This window comes from Colletotrichum acutatum, assembly GCF_030867785.1.
Source record: "Colletotrichum acutatum strain CBS 112980 chromosome Unknown BDZ83scaffold_143, whole genome shotgun sequence".
NCBI classification, from domain to species: domain Eukaryota; kingdom Fungi; phylum Ascomycota; class Sordariomycetes; order Glomerellales; family Glomerellaceae; genus Colletotrichum; species Colletotrichum acutatum.
In genome coordinates, this window is record NW_026849137.1 from 42,758 (window position 1) to 60,304 (window position 17,547).

The following is a 17,547-nucleotide window of genomic DNA, read 5'->3' on the forward strand; positions in this document are numbered from 1 at the left end:
GCAATGACTGGACGTGTGCCTGGTATGAGGCTGTTCACCAGTGCGAAGTCGTCAGCACCTGCGGCTAAAGCGTCACGTAGGACGAATGAACGAGCCACTGCCGATTTGGTGGAATATTGTGAAATCTGTCTCCGGTCATGGCTAGACATCCACCTGTACGAAGCTGTCAGCCTCTTTGGTGACAGCGTAGCCTATGACGAACGACATAGCCGTTGCCGTTGTGGTTCATGTCCGATGAGCCAGGTGCCTTCCGCAGGCAACCTGAGATGCATGAGAGGGAGATACGAGACATAGCAGTCGAGGACATGAACTGTCGCAAGAAAGACAGACACAGCATGCTTCTGTTTTGTGCATTTGAAGAATAACTCTTCCTCCAATAAGCCTGCTGAAAACTCGGCATCAAGTGGTATAATACAGTTTCATCGCAAAGTCGTCATGCCTCGGTACCATTAAGCATTTTCCTCAACCCATTCCTCAACCCTCTCCACCAGTTCGCTCTTCTTGCCTGCTGTGCTCTGTCCCCTCGCCGCAAGAATGTCTTTCAGATCGGCAACCAGCATCTTGCTCAACGCACCGCTGGCCGCGGATTCTTTGAGCTGCGCCGTCGTCATACCAGACCCTGAAACCTTTGCGGCCTTCGGTGCGGCCTTTACTCTCTTGGCTGGTCTTTCGTCGTCGCCACCGTCCGCCTCGCGCTTGATGGCTGCCTTTGCTAACGCTATCTTGGTCTCGTCCTGCAGGGTCTCGGCCCAATCATCTAGGTAGCCGCCGGCACGCTTGCTGATGGCTTTGTATTTGGGCTCCGTGAGATCTTCCGCCTTTTCAGGGTACTCCTCTTCGAGAGCCAAGACCTGGAGGATCTTGTAGTGCCATTGCAGCGACGGGTTGGGGTATTTCTTGGGGTTGTACATGGCCTTTGGCAGCTGCAGCTGCTGGACGATGATGCGCATCTTGTCGATGAGCTCGTTGGAACTGACAACGTGATTACTTGGGGGCTCCGGACCTTCGCGCAGGTCATCGGCGAAAGGAAACGGATAAAGCCATAAACCCGCAGGGAGGTAAGGTGTTCCCGAATCGTCTTCAGACTTCTCGTGCGAAGGAATGACGGCAACGAGAATTGGGCTAGCGTTGACACGGGTGACAGCCCACGCAATACCGATCTTCTTGTCTTTCAGCAGCTTTTGCCAAAGAGCGCTGAAGACACGAGTCGAGCCAACGTAATCCTCCTCTGACGGGAAGATGAATGTTGACTTCTTGATACTCGCCCAGAAAGGCAACATAGAGCGCGGCTTGAAACCAATGATACGGATAACGGGAGCGCCAAAGTCCTTGAGAGACTTTTGTTCCTCTGGTGCAAAGTGCACGTACTCGCCGCCAAATTTGTAAGCCTTCTTGAACTCGACCTTTTCCACCGTCCGGGCACTATCCTCGGCGATTCGTGTCGTTTCGCCGTTGGCGAGCTGAGGTTTCTCACCGTCCAGCCAGATATATGATGTTCTTGCTGGAGTTTGACGGTGAAGAATGTTGTATCCCTTGACTGAGATTCTGAGTCCCGGGGCGATCTCGAAAGGGAGGTTAGAGAACAGGGAGCGCTTGGGCGTTTCTTTGGAGTTGATGTTTAATATCAATGAGTTGAGGAGACTGAGGCCATCGCCGGACTTTGAGTTTCTGGTTTCGGAGAGATTGGCCTCTGCAACTAGGTCTCGATAGATAATGTCCTGCACGTTCAGCTTTGTGCCCACTCCAATCGAATGGCTCAGTACTTACATCGTAAAACTTGCCGAGGTCGAACTTCTTCTCGTCTCTTGTAATGGGGAAAAGTTCTATCACAACTCCAAGATCGTACAAGTCTTTTGCACGGACAGCCGCGGCCGACTTGGCATCCTTGTTCTTGCCGTGTGGATCGTCATTGTCTGTGATGATGAATAGTCGTCTGCTGCCAAAGTTCGCCGCCTTAGTAGTAAAAATTTGGTTTGCGCAGAAAAAGACGTTGGCCATTTGGACTTCTTCTTCCGCTGGCACTAGTACCTCATCTTCGTCTTCGGCCTCTTCTCCGTCTGCGCCGACCAAGGTCTTCAGTGCCTTGACATCTTCAGCAGCGGGAACGTCGAGGTCTGTGAACAAGTAGCAGTGCGGGTAGCCCAGGCCGGCCCTACCGCTTTCTTCTTGGAACTTTGACTTTTCCGTGCCGAAGAAGAGGATGCCCATCATGTCTTTGGGATTAGAGATGATGCGCTGCTGCATGAGATGATAGCCGCATTTCAAAGCTGCTTCGACGGCACTGTCCCTATCGGCCTTCTTGGAGTTTGTTGCGGGCGGATGCTGCAGCATTGATGAGCTCACGTCAATGGCGAGCAAAATGGCATCTTTTTGAGCCTTGAAGTCCTGCGAAAGGTTAGTTGTAAGTCATGATCCACAGTGCATAGGACTTACGGTCTCATCAAGCTCCTCCTCAGCATCATCCTCATCCTCATCCTCTCTTTTGAAGTGCCCGCGATCAGCCATCTTTTAAAAGTCACTCGAAATGTATATGAAGAGAGGATGGGATGAGTTGCGCTACGTTGGTCGTAATGGGGATGGATATAGCAAGCACTTGCAGGTTAGCTACCAGGCGTCGCTCCAGGCAGCCAGCGCGTCCGGGGCCCTCGCGCACCTGGGAAGCTCGCGCGCCAAGCTCGCAGGAGCTCCTGGTCACAGCGCGCAACCACGTGACCGTGATTGCCGTGATTTTGGATTACGCAGTATCTGATTGGCCCATTTGACTGGGGGTTAGGGGTATACCCAGGCACCAGCTGTTTCAGGGCCAGAACAGGGGTCTTCAGAAGTATCGAGGTATCTTCTCGGCCTCACAGGGGTCCTGCTCGGTGCTCGGTGGGCTACTGTCCAGATCGGGATTTCCTTCGTCATCGAAGCCCGAATTCCTCAAAGTGTCGCCCAGCATCGACGCATCACCGGGGTTCGCGGATTGCCACAAGTGCGAGAATCTAGAGCCACTTGAACATTAACCACGTTTTCCCTTTCCTTTACACTTTCCCTTGTCGAATATTCACAATCAACTATTGTTACGATTCAATGGCGCTCAAGTACACAACAGGACAGCTCTCGCGGAGCTTGTCCAAGGCGACGACATCCGCGCGCAATGCCTCATCGCCTCTTACGATAGCGCTGCCCAAGCAGTCAGCTGCACAGCTTAGATCAATGGCAACGGTTGTACCGCCTGTGACGCAAAACTCTGCTGGATCCAAGGGGCCTACGGCGATGGTATTCATGAACATGGGTGGCCCTTCAACGACTGACGAAGTGGGAGACTTCCTGAGCAGGCTTTTTGTAGGTGTCCCTCGCCATTCTTTACTTTGCGACGCAAAGCTAACAATGCGCAGGCAGATGGCGACTTGATTCCCCTCGGCCGTTTCCAGAACTATCTGGGTCCCTTGATTTCGAAGCGACGAACTCCCAAGATCCAGAAGCAATACGCCGATATTGGTGGCGGCTCACCTATTCGCAAGTGGTCTGAGTATCAGAACGCCGAGATGTGCAAGATTCTCGATGAGATCTCGCCCGAGACAGCGCCACACAAGCCGTATACGGCCTTCCGCTACGCCGACCCTCTGACCGAGGAGATGTACAACAAGCTTTTCGAGGATGGCTTTGGAAAGGGAAGAGGCGGAAGAGCGGTTGCATTCACACAATACCCCCAGTACTCGTGCTCGACGACAGGAAGCAGCATCAACGAGTTGTGGAAGTGGAGGCAAAGGCTGGAGGGCAAGGCCGTCGGAGAGACGACACCCGGCGACGGTACCATTTCATGGAGTGTGATTGATCGCTGGCCGGTACACCCGGGCCTGGTCGAGGCGTTTGCACAGAACATCGAGGCGAAGTTGTTGGAATACCCCGAGGACAGACGCAAGGACGCCGTCCTCATCTTCTCCGCTCACAGCCTGCCCATGTCTGTGGTCAACAGAGGCGACCCATACCCGGCCGAAGTCGCCGCGACCGTCTACGCTGTCATGCAGCGCCTCAAGTTCTCTAACCCCTACCGCCTCTGCTGGCAGTCCCAAGTCGGCCCGTCGGCCTGGTTGGGACCCCAGACCTCCGACTCGGTCGAGAACTACGTCCACAAGGGTCAGAAGGACCTTGTGTTGATTCCCATTGCCTTCACATCAGACCACATCGAGACTCTGTTCGAATTGGACCTCGAGGTCATTGCTGACTCTGGAAGCCCGGAGACCGTCAAGAGAGTGGAGAGTTTGAACGGCAGCCCCGTTTTCATCAAGGCTCTCGCCGACATTGCCAAGGCTCATCTCGACAGCAGTGTAGCCTGCTCGCCACAGATGGAGTTGCGGTGCCCTGGCTGCAAGAGCGAGCGGTGCCTGGAGTCGAAGAAGTTCTTTGCGGGACAGCAGTCCAAGCTTCTCCCCGCGCAGGAGAAGACTCTTGCCCAATAAAGAGTCGCAACTAATTTGCGGCATGTAATTGTGTATTATATCAGGAATCGGGGATCTGTTAGGGTCTAAAATGGCATTCGGAGAATGGCGAATTCAAAAGTACATCAACTCTCAAATCTCTTCCATCTCTCATGCATGAAGTGATTCGCCCGCAGTTTCGTAAACAACCTATTTTCACATTGGAGACGTGGTGATTGCGAAATAACCAAGTGCAAGGAAGCAAGGATTGGAAATGCTTGAGGGGACTTTGCCTGTGATGATGACGCCACTGTATGTCTGAAATGTGCTAACAATTTCCTAACCTAGCTCCACCAACGATCGCCCTCAATTAATCTGCTCTTGGTGAAGCTACAATTCGACTCCATCACGCTTACATAGTTGACGGTAGGCTATGTTTCAGAGGCGGCCTTTGGCACAGAAGGTATTTCGAGCTCAAACCCTCGATACCCGACGAAATATGAGCTCTCAAAACAAAATTCAGTTCGGGCCGTTTGAGGTCACCAGCCAGGTCAGTTGCATCTCAACCCATTTATTGTAACCCTGGTATGATGGAAACCAATATCATGCTAGCTTTGTGGCATCTCATCACGATCTTCTCATGGACACGTTTTCTGCATGTAACATGGGCACTACTTCATTTCATTATCAAGGAACCTATATTCGGGCAACACGGCTACACTCGTAGACTAACACAAGACTAGGTCTTCTACAAGACAGCACACTCCTTTGCCCTGGTAAACCTCAAGCCCCTCCTCCCAGGCCACGTCCTCGTCTGCCCCCTCCAGCCTCACAAGCGCCTCACGGATCTCCAGCCCGCCGAGGTAACGGACCTCTTCACGACGACACAGCTCATCCAGAAGATGCTCGCCCGTCGCTACTTCTCCAACACCACCTCTACATCGGAACCGGCAGCGCCGGAGGCCGGATCGTTCAACATCGCGGTCCAGGACGGCGCTGACGCTGGCCAGACGGTGTCGCACGTCCACGTTCACATTATTCCGCGCGTCCCCGGTGAGACGGGCAAGGACGGAGAAGGGCCGAGAGACGAGATTTATGAGCAGATGTCTGCTGAGGACGGAAATGTTGGTGGCGCGTTGTGGGATGCTGAGTTAGGTAGGAGGCCGGAGGCGGGAGGGAAGTTTGCGAAGATTGAGGATGCGATGAGGAAGGCGAGGAGTATGGAGGAGATGGTGGCTGAGGCGGACTCGTATCGTGAGTTGTTGAAGGATATGGGTTCATTGAGTGAGAGCTAGGCGTCGAATACCAACCATATCACGATGAATTGAATGTTGCAAGAGGTTTATTAAGCTGCTCTCAGTTTGAACTCAGTTTAAGGTGCTCAATGTGCTTCATTACGGTGCGAAGTGCCAGACACAAGACTGACATAGAAGACTGATTATTTATGAGACGAAACTTATCATTATGGAAGAAAAAAAAGAGAAGCATATTTTTCATACTATAATCTAGGTATTTGGATGCAACTTAGCAAGTCAGCCAAAGATACATGTCATGGTCCTCCCTCATCGTGAGAACAGTGCTTGATATGGCTAGCTCGCAATTAGCACGGTATATCAAGGAGCCTGTAGCAAGTCCAGGAAACCCCACCAAATCATTAACGCGTCCAGGGTCTGTCGCGTCGAGTCGCGTCTTCCCTCTCAAGAATAATTGTCACTGTAGCGACACCAAACTGCCAGACTGCAATTGAGGCACTCCGCGCAGCACTTAACATCGTCGCAACGAACAAACGAGAGAATTAAACCACTCGAGCTCAATTGGGCTCCCCTCCAAAATGCCGAGCGCATCTTCACCCGTCACATTTCCCGCCAGCCCATCACCGCCCGTAGCAAAACGCCCAAGGCCCCCGGCGGCTGACCCGACGAAATCAAAGCCAAAGGTCAACAGTGGTTTCCTTCTTGACGATGATTCCGACTCCGACGACAACAATGAGCAGCAACCTCCGCTAAAGAAGCAACTCCTCGATTTTAGCGCTCGCTTGCAACGCCCAACACCCATCATTGCCCGTCCAGACGACGATGTCCCCGAGCTGATAGCACAAGCACCTGAAAAGACGATTGGTAGTGTTGAAGTTGCGCCTACACGAAGTGTCCCTCCTCCTGCCCGACCTCAAAGCCTTGCATCCTCACTGCTCCAAGACACGCCATCGATCTTCAAATCTTCGAGGACCTTCAATCTCACTACCTGTAACGGGACAACTACTACAATCAAGCAACGAAAGCCGACATCCAACGCATCATACGAAAGCATCATCGCGGCGCGGTCCAAGACAAAGGAGGGAAAGGCTAAGCGCGCATACTATGGCATAGCTATCAATGAGCTCATCGACAAGGCCAAGAGCGAAGCTTCAGAACCACGCCCCAAGAGAAAGGAAAGCGATGTCCCAGTACGGTCAGTCGAGCCGACACACACTGGCAAATTTCAAAAGAAGACCCTCCTGTGGACCGAAAAATATAGGGCGAAGAACTTTCTGGATCTTTGCGGTGACGATGGTACGAATCGAATGGTTCTGCGCTGGTTGAAGCGCTGGGATCCAATTGTATTCCCCGGCATTGCGAAGAAGGCCCCGATCGTACGACGGCCAGGTGCGAAACAGGTCCAAGAAGAGGAGAAGCCGCACAAGAAGATTCTCATGCTGACGGGACCACCGGGTCTCGGAAAGACGACTCTGGCTCACGTCTGTGCGAGACAAGCGGGCTACGAGGTGATGGAGATCAACGCCAGCGACGACCGCAGCCGAGACGTCGTCAAGGGTCGGATACGAACGTCCCTAGGAACCGAGACTGTCAAGACTGTCGAGAACGTCAAGTCCAAAGATGGAGAGGTACAGCAAAAGATTGCCAAACCAGCCTGTGTCATTGTTGATGAGGTCGACGGTGTCGTGGGTGGATCCGGCGCTTCAGGGGAGGGTGGCTTCGTCAAGGCTTTGATTGACCTCGTGCTCATCGATCAAAAGAACAGTGCTGGCGGGTCCGATTCCTCGTACTCCAAGAAGAAGAAAAAGGGGGACGACTTTCGCCTCCTGCGCCCCCTTATTCTCATCTGCAACGATGTATACCACCCCTCTCTCAGGCCTCTTCGGCAGTCGGGAATGGCGGAGGTAATCCATGTCGGAAAACCGGGCATCGATGCTGTTGTTACACGCCTCAAGACCGTATTCGACAAGGAGGGCATCCCTTGTGAGAAGGACGCGGCACGTAAGGTTTGTGAAGCCGCCTGGGGCATGACGAGCGGCATCGATGCAAAGCGCGGCGCGGAGAGCGGAGCTGAGGGCGATCTTCGAGGCGTCATGGTCGTTGGCGAGTGGGTTGCCGGGCGCTTCAGGGCTGTCGCCGGCTTCAATGAGCGCTTGACAAGGCAATGGCTAGACCAAAACGTGATGCACGACCTTACAGAAGGCGCTGGAGGAGCTAGAGGGCGAGGGAGAGGGAGTGCAAAGGACATTGTGTCGCGCGTCTTTCAAGAAGGCGGTGGCTTCCCGAAACAAGCCCTGGACACATCACAAAACTTCAAGAACCAGCACGAGCAACCCAAGGCTCAGCTGGGCTTTGCGGAGTATCACAAGAAGAACGCCATGGAGCGGTTGCGACACATGATTGACACCAGCGGAGAGGTCGAGCGCGTCATGACGGACGTCTTCCTGGAGTACCCCAATCGAGAATTCAACGACGACTCGTTCCTATCAAAACCGAATGCAGCGTACGACTGGATGAACTTTCTCGACACCTGCTCGTCGCGCACGTTTGGAAGTCAAGAGTGGGAGTTGGCACCGTACCTGAGCCAACCGATTCTGGCCTGCCACAGCTTATTCGCCTCGTCCAAGCGACACCAAGTGAACAAGGGCTACGACAGAAAATGGGGCGCCACGGAGGAGGAAAGCGAGCCCCCCGTGCCGTTCTCGGGCCCCCGAGCTGATTATGCCGCTTTCGAAGCGCAGAAGCAGAATAGAGCCATGCTCCAGGCCATCCAGGCTCAGCTTACGCCTACGCTAGGGCGGTCGTTCCGGAGTGCTGAAGATATCTCGACCGAGTTCATGCCGTACTTGGTCCGGATGGTGTCGCCGGACGTCAAGCCGGTAGTCATTGGTGGCAGCGGTATCAGCACGGCTAGCGTGCGGAAAGAAACGGAAAAGATTATGGTCAAGCGGGCGGCGGAGATCATGGCGGAGGTTGGGATTGAGATGCAGAAGGGCAAGATCGAGACGGATTCGTTGGTGAATAGGGGGCCGCAGTGGGTGTACCGCATGGAACCGTGAGTCACTTTTACTCCCTCTTGCATATCTACCATTAGTGGAAATCCTGCTAACACAAATTGAATAGTGACCTCGATGCCCTTGCGGTATATGAGACGGCAGGGAACCTGATACTTTCCAGCCAAGCACCAACCCGATACGCCGTCCGCCAAGTGCTAGACCAGGAACTGCAAAAGACCATCATCCTACGCGAGGCCGCAGCCCGCCAGGCGCGATTCAAGGTCGGTGGCCCGATGGGCGCTGCGGAGGATACACCTTCGCAGCAGCAACAACAGGCGGACAAGGAGAACATGATAAAGGAGCAAGAGAGGATCCTTGCGTCTAGCGTGAAGAAGGACTTTTTCGGGCGTGTGATTCCTGCAAGGCCGCTGGGCGAGGTGGATGGTAATGCCAAGAGGAAGAAGACGCACGATCACCACGAGGGCGGGAAGAGTGATAATAAGGTCTGGGTTACGTACCATGAAGGATTGAATAATGCTGTCAGGAAGCCGATTTCGTTGCTGGAGTTTATGAAGGGATTGTAGGTGGGGGCCAAGGCAGCCTCTTTCTTTGGGGTAGATGTGGGATTGTGATGAATATAATTGAGTCCGATTCCTACTTTCATGCAAGTCTCGATTGTTTACATGCCGTCATTATTCTGCTTTGCGTCGAGGTCAGCTGTTAAAGTGAAATATGCGACGCTCGGCATTTTCGTTATCAAAGTCGCAGTATAGATGCGAAGCCATTTGTGATGAGCTTCATCGCTCCTTCGTACAGCATTGATAATCACAAGACTCCAAATAGATGAAAGCACAGCTCATGTTTACATGAACTGTCCTCGTTGTTCGGTATGGCGTGCAATGTTTAGAAGGGGACCTCAAGCCAAATCGTATATCTACACAGGGTGGAATAAAGTAGGGACTTTCGGCCAGGCAGGTGCGGCCAGACGTACGAGTATTCCGGTCCTGCCTGCCCGACGTATACCTTGATATACACCCTCAGTCCCATTCCCGTCACCAGCCAGCAGGCGCCCGTCTAGGTCGACGGGTCAGGTCAAACTGGCTGGGTGGTGGAGTGGTTAATGGTCAACAATCAATATCTACACCAACCAGCCTACTCGACGACAGGCTTAGCGCATACGAGAGTACCCGAGTTCGAATCCCAGCATGAGCACCAAGAGGTGTAGCCCCCATTTCAACACCGGGGGGGGGTGAACTCTTTTTTGTCACTCTTTTTATTGGGATCTCGATGACTACGGCACAGACTCTGGTTGGGATTCTGGGCACTTATATATCAGGGTCACTATGAGAACGAGTGGTTAGTTCAATTACCCGTCATGCACTATGACTGACCGCCTGATTATCATTACTATCGACAGTGAGCCTATTATGAAGTTCAGTCAATCACAATCTCTCCGTAATCCTGCTCTGCAGCCTACCTTACTTAATTCACAATCCTCAATCTCCAATAATTCCAACCCTTTAGACAGGCGGCCACTCCGGTCGACCCAAAGGACACAAGTCCGGTCTGCCCGCAGCACTCTTGATGATATCCGCAGCCTTCTCGGCAACAGCATACACAGCAGCCTGAATATGCGCCCCAGGAACAAGCGGCATGATCCCGGCATCGACAACGCGCAGGTTACACGTCCCGTACACCATCAGCTCCGCATCCACGACCCCGCCCAGCTCCAGCGGCATCATGCTCGTCGTGCCACTGGGGTGATACTCGGTGCCAACGAGTGGCTTCAGCGCCGCCATGAGCTCCGTCTCGTCAGTCGAGTTCAAACGCGGATCCTCAACGACGGGCTGGAGAGGCGCCATTGCCTCCGTGCGCATGAGGCGTTGGACGAGTTGTAGGCCGAGCCGGATGATTTTGCAGTCGAGAGGGTCGGCGCAGTAGCGCGGATCAACCACGGGTCCGTCAAAGATTGAGGCGGAGCGGGGGCGGACGGTGCCGCGGGATAGAGGCTTCTGGTTGGCGATGGACATTTGGCCCCAGGAGGCGGCGAGGAGCTCGTAGGCGCCGACGTCCGAGCGAGCTAGATGGGAGAGGACGAGGCGCTTTTGGCGGGTGTAGCCGGATTGTACCGTCGGCGGGGTGTCGAGCGGTAGGAAGGTGAAGGAGGATTGGTTTGTGGCGTGCTGGAGGAGGGGTTTCCATTCGGATGTGTGGTATTGGAGGCTTGGGAAGGCGACTGTGTTGATTAGGGGAGCAGTCAAAGGGCCTAGCGGAGGGGTTAGAGATGCTCGTATAAGTGAGTTTGAGAGTGTTGACGTACCGGTGTGATTTGTGACAAAGGTGTTGAGCGCGCTGTCGAAGGCGGCGCCGGTCAGGTCACGAGAATTGAATATGGACGAGTTGGAGTCTGTGGTTGGAGTCAGCTATATAGTGCCTTGAAGTGGAGTAAGAGGAATGGCAAAAGTACTGACAATCAAACCCGAATTGGGCCATAGGATGATCCTGAAAGTTGTTTCCGATACCTGGCAGGTCGATCTGCACAGAGATATCCAAAGACTCCAAGATTTTGCGTGGACCAATGCCCGAAACCTGTAGAAGCGTGGGCGACTGAATCGCACCGGCGGCCAGGATGACTTCCCTTTTGGTCGCGACTGTTCTGTTGATGCCAAGGGGTTCAGATGAGAACTACAGACAATTAGTGAATAAGTCCCCCTAATTCTGAGACGCCATCATAGGAAAACGGATGGTGGACTTACATCAACCCCAATGAATCGACGGCGGGTTCCCTCCTTCGCCAGCGAGCCTGGCAAGCCCACAACGAGCCGCGTCGCGGTCTGCCCGGTAACGACGTGCAGGTTCGAACGCGAGATGGCCGGGTCAAAGTAGCCTGTTCTCGCATCGGAACGGGTCTGGTTGGTAGGAGACATGCTGGACGGGACCATCATAGCTCCCGTCGGGTCGCCCGCGTTAAGGTCGCCCGAGAGGTGGATGCCCATCTCTGACAGCCCGTGAATGACATGATCTGTAAAAAAAAAAAGTCAGGATTTTGAAACAAAATGGTCGGTAGGGGGATCATACCCGACGAGTTGTAGAAGTACTCAGGGTAGGCGACGTTAATAGGCCCCTCTGTGCCATGAACCGACATATCTGGGTGGATGTTCAGGCGGTCTTGGACGTTTTGATCAACATTCGTGGTATACGTCTCAACCTGTATGTCCCTTCAGTTTTGGGCTTCTCATTCGCCCAATGCCATTGCTATGTGAGAAATATCTCGAGCTCACCTTCTTGAAGTAGGGAAGAAGGCTTTTCCATCCCCATCCTCGGTTCCCCAATTCCTCCCATGCATCAAAGTCCGCGGCCGAGCCTCTGGTCCAGCACATGCCATTCGTGACGGAACCGCCGCCAATGACTCTGCCTTGGCTGATCCCGCGCGTCTTGCCATCGAGAAACGTCTGAGGAGCCGTCGTGATGCTCTTGCCGTATGGCGAGGGCGGTGTGAGGCCGATGTAGCCGGGCGCGATAACCCTGCTCTCACGTCCGTCGAGCTCGCCAGACTCGATCACGAGGATAGTCGCTGGCATATGGTCAGCTTTGTCAAAGCGTGCGCGCTCAAATGACGAGGAAGAAGAAGGACTTACTGTTTTTGTCCTCGCTCAGACGGTTGGCGACGACCAAGCCTGAGAGACCACCGCCGACGACGATGTAGTCATATTCTTCGAGGAGGAACTTGTCGATAGTCTCAGCTGTGATGTGTAAGGCGCTCGAAATGGGAAGCAACACCCAGGATAAGAATACGAGCAACGCCAACGTCGATTTCATTATGGTTGAAGTCGGAACGCGCTCTAGGTAATATTAAGAATAGAATTGTCGTCGTCAGGGCCCAAAAACAAATGCCCTCCCAAAGTGTATGAACACAGAAAAAAGAAGAATGATGAAGTAGAAATTATTGACACTGGGTCAGGCGGAGAAAGTAAGAGAGCTTTCTGATTAACGAGAGTGAGAAAGAGGTCTTCGGAGTGAACGTCTGGGTCAAACGAACGGATGCAAGGCTTAGTCGCCCGGTCTTGACGGTCTTGAAAATGTACACTGACAATGAGAAAAGAGTGAAAGGGTGGAGTCACTGAAGACTTATCAGCGCATGACTGGGCACCAAAAAACTCGATCCCTTCAAGTATTATATCCATTCCCGAATGCCAGACTCGTTTCTTCTGCCATTTTGATGAGGTTTTTCGAGTACTCCACGCAGATATCTGGAGCACCTCAGTGCAGCGAGACAAAAAGTGGCATGAGCTCGTGTTGTAAGTGAGAGTTGCGGAGTCCACCTCAACTCACGACTTCGTGTTCTTGGTGTTCTCTTTACCCACAGCAATGTGTCTGAAAACGCACTAGAACGCGTTGCAAGTCTTCTAGCTCGGAAGTCCTTCTTCTTCGCCCTACTTCAGAGCGTAAATACTCATGGAAGACTGTTTTGCTAAGAGACTCAACTTTCTTATTCCGACAGCTGCCCCTCCTTCATCTGAATTTGACTCAGCTCGTGCAAGTAATTCGTCGATCGTCACAAGCCATCGGCTTTCACGGGGGGCAAAGTATTTGGCGTGCTGTCCTGTTGGACATTCCGAATTTGTCGATGATGTTTGCTATATCTGACTGTGATCATTCGCTGTTTCATGCGCAAGACTCAAGCTGAAATGACTTTTAGTCTTCGGCATCTTCGTATATCCAACTTCAATACTGAGGAAGATCTCTCAGTGGGTCGTTGCAAAAGCAAAATCGTGCCCAGCTAGTCGGGCCATCCCTCGGGTGGTGTTATGTTGATTATCACGGAAGCCGGAGCCTGATGTAGAGCTGAATAGAGATCCCTGCAGCACCGCCAGCTTCAGAATCAAGACGAGTCGGCGAAACTACACGTTAAAATGATGAGCGAAGACAAACCTATGAACAGACGTGTTGATACTCATACTCGCACTACCCTCACGGTCTCAACGCTGGTGTGCTTCTTCTTCTCTCAAATAAAAAGATGGATGTATACCATTCTCAGATTCATCAAACTTGGAGCCGTATCAGACATTCGAGCGTTACCATAGACCATGATGCGAATGCAAGCTTCTGTCATGCGGCAAATTGAGAGATGAACATCGGCCACGGCTAGAGCCTCTCGGAGTCGACAAGTCGACCATTGTCTCAATGCGGAAACGTGGATTGGTCTTTGAATTGTCTGTAGGTCTTGCAGGAGTTTGGACCATTTGCTTGAAATAATCCTCAAACATATTGATGGCAAACTTGGAAGGAAACATGCGAGAAAACCGATATGCGAGGAGGTTACACGGAAGGAGCAGCAGCACGGCGCGGACGGACAGCTCCTTCGCCGTCGGCTGATGGACGATCGGGAGAGGACCCACCTCCAGGCGTTTGGGCCAATAGAACGACACATGAAGTAATGTCACCTCTCCTCCTTCCAATCGTCCTGTGACGCAAGAAATGTTTCCATTGTTTACCTTACACGTCAGATTGTTATCTCCAAACTTGCAAAATGAGCATGTTGAGACGAACCATCACACGGAGACACGATGTCTTTCGCCGGAGCGCGGCGGGCGCTCGCCGCTACCTACACCTTGCGCCCCCGTTCCTCCTGGACGATTACACGCCCCGTTACATGGCCTTGACCTCCATCGATGAATCCAAAAAGCGATCAAAGGCCTACGCCCATCTTTCCAAGTGCAACCTCTGTCCGCGACTTTGCGGTGTCAATCGTTTCGAGACAACTGGAATGTGTCTGATTGGCAATAGCACCAAGGTCAACGTGATTGCTCCGCATTTTGGTGAAGGTCTGGAGCAAACCTCTCCATCGCATCCAACATCTTTTCCCGACCTCTCAGAGGTTCTGCGAAATGCTTTTGGACTGACCATGATCTGATCTAGAACCTTGCGTCCAAGGGCACAATGGCAGTGGCGCTGTATTCTTCTCGGGTTGCAACATGCGTTGCGTATTCTGCCAGAATCATGACATTGCACATCAGCGTAACGGCCAAGACTTGACACCCGAGGAGCTGGGTGAATGGTACATCAAGCTACAGCAAATCGGCCGTGTTCACAACATCAACCTCATCACCCCGGAACATGTTGTTCCCCAGGTTGTCCTCAGCATACTGCATGCGAAGGAGCTGGGCCTACGAGTGCCAATCATCTACAATACCTCCAGCTTTGATTCGTTAGCGTCCTTGGAGCTGCTTGATGGCTTGGTAGACATTTATTTACCTGACTTCAAGGTATGGGAGTCGGCGACATCCAAGCGGTTGCTCAAGGCAGACGACTATGCCGCCACGGCTCGCGAGAGCATAAAAGCAATGCACAATCAAGTCGGTGACCTGTGCTTTACTGGAGATGGCATCGCCAAGAGCGGCCTCCTAGTGCGCCATCTTGTCATGCCCGGAAAGGAGCAAGAGGGACATCGCATAATGCAGTTCTTGGCAGAGGAAGTTTCCAGAGACTGCTTCGTCAATATTATGGAGCAGTACCACCCAGACGCGCACGTCGGCAAGTCCAAGAGACGCAACAAAAAGAGCACCGACACCCGGGACGACGAGGTCCGCTATAGCGAAATCAACCGAGCCGTATCGGGAGACGAGGTATCCTCGGTCCGAAAGGCTGCGGAGGCGGCTGGTCTTTGGCGGTTCTGCGATCCTCCTCGGCACGGCGGCTTCAACATCTGAAAAAGAAATCCCTTGCGTCGAAAGGAACGATGGTAGGTGCTCTTACGAAAGGCTTGGAAGTTGCTTCTCAAAGAAGTAGGATGCCCCTGCACGGGTATGACGGCCGCAGACGTACGGCGATCCAGACCTCTCTAGCAGGGATGCTCGTCTGGATTATACCAACAGCACGTCCGTTTTGATGATGGCGTCAACAACTACAGCTACGTGAGTGACGTGGTTGTTTCGCCCCCAATCGCATCAGTGCTGGCATAGTACCCTCTATAATCGTTTGGCCCTCATATTAATGTCTAGATCCACAATTGCGTTTCAGTGGCTCTTAAGCCGTTCATTCACTTCAAGTCTGGGTTTGAGAACTATTGGGCTGATGAACATACAGGTCAAATCGCCCATATTGATTTGCCAGTACAAGTAGATGGGCAGGTCTGCCATGCATACTTCATTACCAAGCCGCATCTGCTGCGAATTCAGATATTGTTTGGAAGCACTGTTCGCACCGGAGCTTCAACTGCGCCATCTTGTTTGCCAAATGCCTGCAATTTCTCAGACGTACCAGGCTAAATCGAGATTTTCCTTGGTCACTGCAGCTTTATTTCATCAGGTTCGAATAGAATTCTCGGTCTCGGATATGGGAATGCCGCGGTGAGGGGGCCTCATACTTCTGAACCCCTAAACTACCCTTTGTCTCGAATTGGCCAGATCGGGACACAGTGGGAGTCGACTCGCATTGGTTATAGCCTATATCTAATCGAACAGAGCCAACTATTTCTTTCGAAAGACAATCTCGTTGACACGAGTACCGTTGTTTGTCTTTGCCCCTCACCATGGATCAGCATGTCGAAGCTCCAGTTTTTGTTCCTTCCAACATCAAAAATCAAGATTCTACAACATCGTCCGATGACTCGGCCTCGACCAACTACCCGAACCTGTCATGTCTCAGAGGATCAGGAATGCTTGATACTCCGGCAGTACTATCACCACTCCGGCCCGCCCTGAGACTCGGATGCCCGACGCCAAGACCCAGCGTCAACACGACCACCAATCCGAATTCAAGGTGGTCGGCCGTAGCATCACCGCTTTCTTTCGAACATTTATACACGGAAAATGCGTATCTGACGGCTTCATTGAGCAAACAGGGCGAACGCGAGAACGACCTCATGCGAAGGCTGTCGACCCTTCAGGAGAATGTTGACAGCGGGTTGCCGCCTGAAGAGCGCCGCAAGGCGAGAAAGAAGATAGCTCTGCTCAAGAGCAAGATCCTCGATGCCACAGCACAAAAGAAGGCCATTCTCCTGCGGCTAGGCGATATCTACGTGGAGCTTCAAAGCCGCGAGATCTGGATGCAGATACAAAACGAACTCTACGAGCGAAGATCTGCATGGTGGTCCGTCGATTCACCCAGTACTTCCGCTTATGCTACAACACCATCTGATGTGACATCGATGATGCCGACGCCGCTGGACGTGGCCTCTCCGGTCTTCTTTCCTGCGGGATGCCATCCCGTCTACAACACGTGGGACGTGGCGGCGCCTCGCTTTGAAGAGCATTGGTATGAGGTGTATGATACAATACCAGCTGAATCATGGGCTCATCTCGGTCAACCTCCTGAGGTTCTTGCGAAAGACTTGGGGAATCATGGTTTACAATTTGTTTATTGGTTGAGGGCGGGGGACTTGCGACAGGATGTTATTGAAGGCCAAGACCAGGAATCAAGCCAGGAGATTGAACTTCCGACGTCGGGCAGAAGAAGTAGTCTACCCTCGTTGAAAAGCCTCTGGTCAGGGGCTGAGGGGCTACGTAGACCAGGCGAAAAGGCAAACGAGCCAGTATCGCACATCTACCAGAACTGACTACCTCCAGTGGTTACACGACAGACAGGCGCAAGTAGACGAGCCCAGCCTGTATTTGCTCTTGGTGTTCTCAGGTTGCATTCAGGGAGTAGGCAAACATATGGTAATTGCAGTAAAGCAGGGTAGGGAATTTTTTTCCTATAACCATCAAACAAGGGCCGCCTCCGAACTCCTCAACGTGCCTCTTTTTGGACTTTTGTGTTTATTCCTGGCCATGAATATACCACAACCGTCACCAACTCATCCAGGCTCACTCACTCACCGCCAACCACCTGCCTCCATGCATCTATAACAAACAAATTTGTTTGATACAATCACCAAGGCCCATGGCGTGGCGG

General features: G+C 52.7%; 7 protein-coding genes across 7 annotated transcripts; 5 read left to right on the forward strand and 2 right to left on the reverse strand.

The window, feature by feature from the left end:
- Positions 1-214: 214 nt before the first annotated feature.
- Positions 215-2,621, reverse strand: BDZ83DRAFT_709902 (ATP-dependent DNA helicase II). Its single transcript, XM_060511580.1, has 3 exons — positions 2,434-2,621; positions 1,768-2,385; positions 215-1,718 (listed from the first exon to the last, which is right to left on the reverse strand). The coding sequence occupies exons 1-3, from the start codon at positions 2,503-2,505 to the stop codon at positions 450-452; spliced, it is 1,959 nt and encodes a 652-aa protein (XP_060359541.1). The 5' UTR covers positions 2,506-2,621; the 3' UTR covers positions 215-449.
- A 451-nt stretch (positions 2,622-3,072) lies between these two features.
- BDZ83DRAFT_756930 (ferrochelatase) lies at positions 3,073-4,445 on the forward strand (the record flags this gene model as incomplete). The annotated part of the gene is made up of 2 exons (XM_060514822.1): positions 3,073-3,327; positions 3,381-4,445. The coding sequence occupies 2 exons, from the start codon at positions 3,073-3,075 to the stop codon at positions 4,443-4,445; spliced, it is 1,320 nt and encodes a 439-aa protein (XP_060359542.1).
- Positions 4,446-4,902: 457 nt separating this feature from the next.
- On the forward strand, positions 4,903-5,698 carry BDZ83DRAFT_589798 (HIT domain-containing protein; the record flags this gene model as incomplete). Its single annotated transcript, XM_060506269.1, has 2 exons — positions 4,903-4,953; positions 5,147-5,698. The coding sequence occupies 2 exons, from the start codon at positions 4,903-4,905 to the stop codon at positions 5,696-5,698; spliced, it is 603 nt and encodes a 200-aa protein (XP_060359543.1).
- A 536-nt stretch (positions 5,699-6,234) lies between these two features.
- BDZ83DRAFT_589750 (ATPase) lies at positions 6,235-9,236 on the forward strand (the record flags this gene model as incomplete). The annotated part of the gene is made up of 2 exons (XM_060506264.1): positions 6,235-8,711; positions 8,780-9,236. 2 exons carry the CDS (start codon positions 6,235-6,237, stop codon positions 9,234-9,236), a joined length of 2,934 nt encoding a protein of 977 aa, XP_060359544.1.
- Positions 9,237-10,172: 936 nt separating this feature from the next.
- Positions 10,173-12,471, reverse strand: BDZ83DRAFT_656456 (GMC oxidoreductase; the record flags this gene model as incomplete). Its single annotated transcript, XM_060510876.1, has 7 exons — positions 10,173-10,918; positions 10,973-11,059; positions 11,124-11,337; positions 11,409-11,674; positions 11,731-11,860; positions 11,934-12,226; positions 12,291-12,471. The coding sequence occupies 7 exons, from the start codon at positions 12,469-12,471 to the stop codon at positions 10,173-10,175; spliced, it is 1,917 nt and encodes a 638-aa protein (XP_060359545.1).
- Positions 12,472-14,188: 1,717 nt separating this feature from the next.
- Positions 14,189-15,362, forward strand: BDZ83DRAFT_589804 (radical SAM superfamily protein; the record flags this gene model as incomplete). Its single annotated transcript, XM_060506270.1, has 2 exons — positions 14,189-14,477; positions 14,572-15,362. 2 exons carry the CDS (start codon positions 14,189-14,191, stop codon positions 15,360-15,362), a joined length of 1,080 nt encoding a protein of 359 aa, XP_060359546.1.
- An 803-nt stretch (positions 15,363-16,165) lies between these two features.
- Positions 16,166-17,209, forward strand: BDZ83DRAFT_589757 (uncharacterized protein; the record flags this gene model as incomplete). The annotated part of the gene is made up of 1 exon (XM_060506266.1): positions 16,166-17,209. A coding segment is annotated over one exon (1,044 nt), but the record flags the coding sequence as incomplete, so codon positions are not given.
- Positions 17,210-17,547: the final 338 nt, after the last annotated feature.

What these genes read in the sequence shown, in the direction of transcription:
- BDZ83DRAFT_709902 (XM_060511580.1), bottom strand. Translation starts at nt 2,505, where the DNA reads ATGGCTGATCGCGGGCACTTCAAAAGAGAGGATGAGGATGAGGATGAT. An exon ending in AGGAGGAGCTTGATGAGACC is followed by an intron (nt 2,386 to 2,433) that starts GTAAGTCCTATG and finishes AACCTTTCGCAG; the next exon opens with GACTTCAAGGCTCAAAAAGA. An exon ending in ACCTCGGCAAGTTTTACGAT is followed by an intron (nt 1,719 to 1,767) that starts GTAAGTACTGAG and finishes CTGAACGTGCAG; the next exon opens with GACATTATCTATCGAGACCT.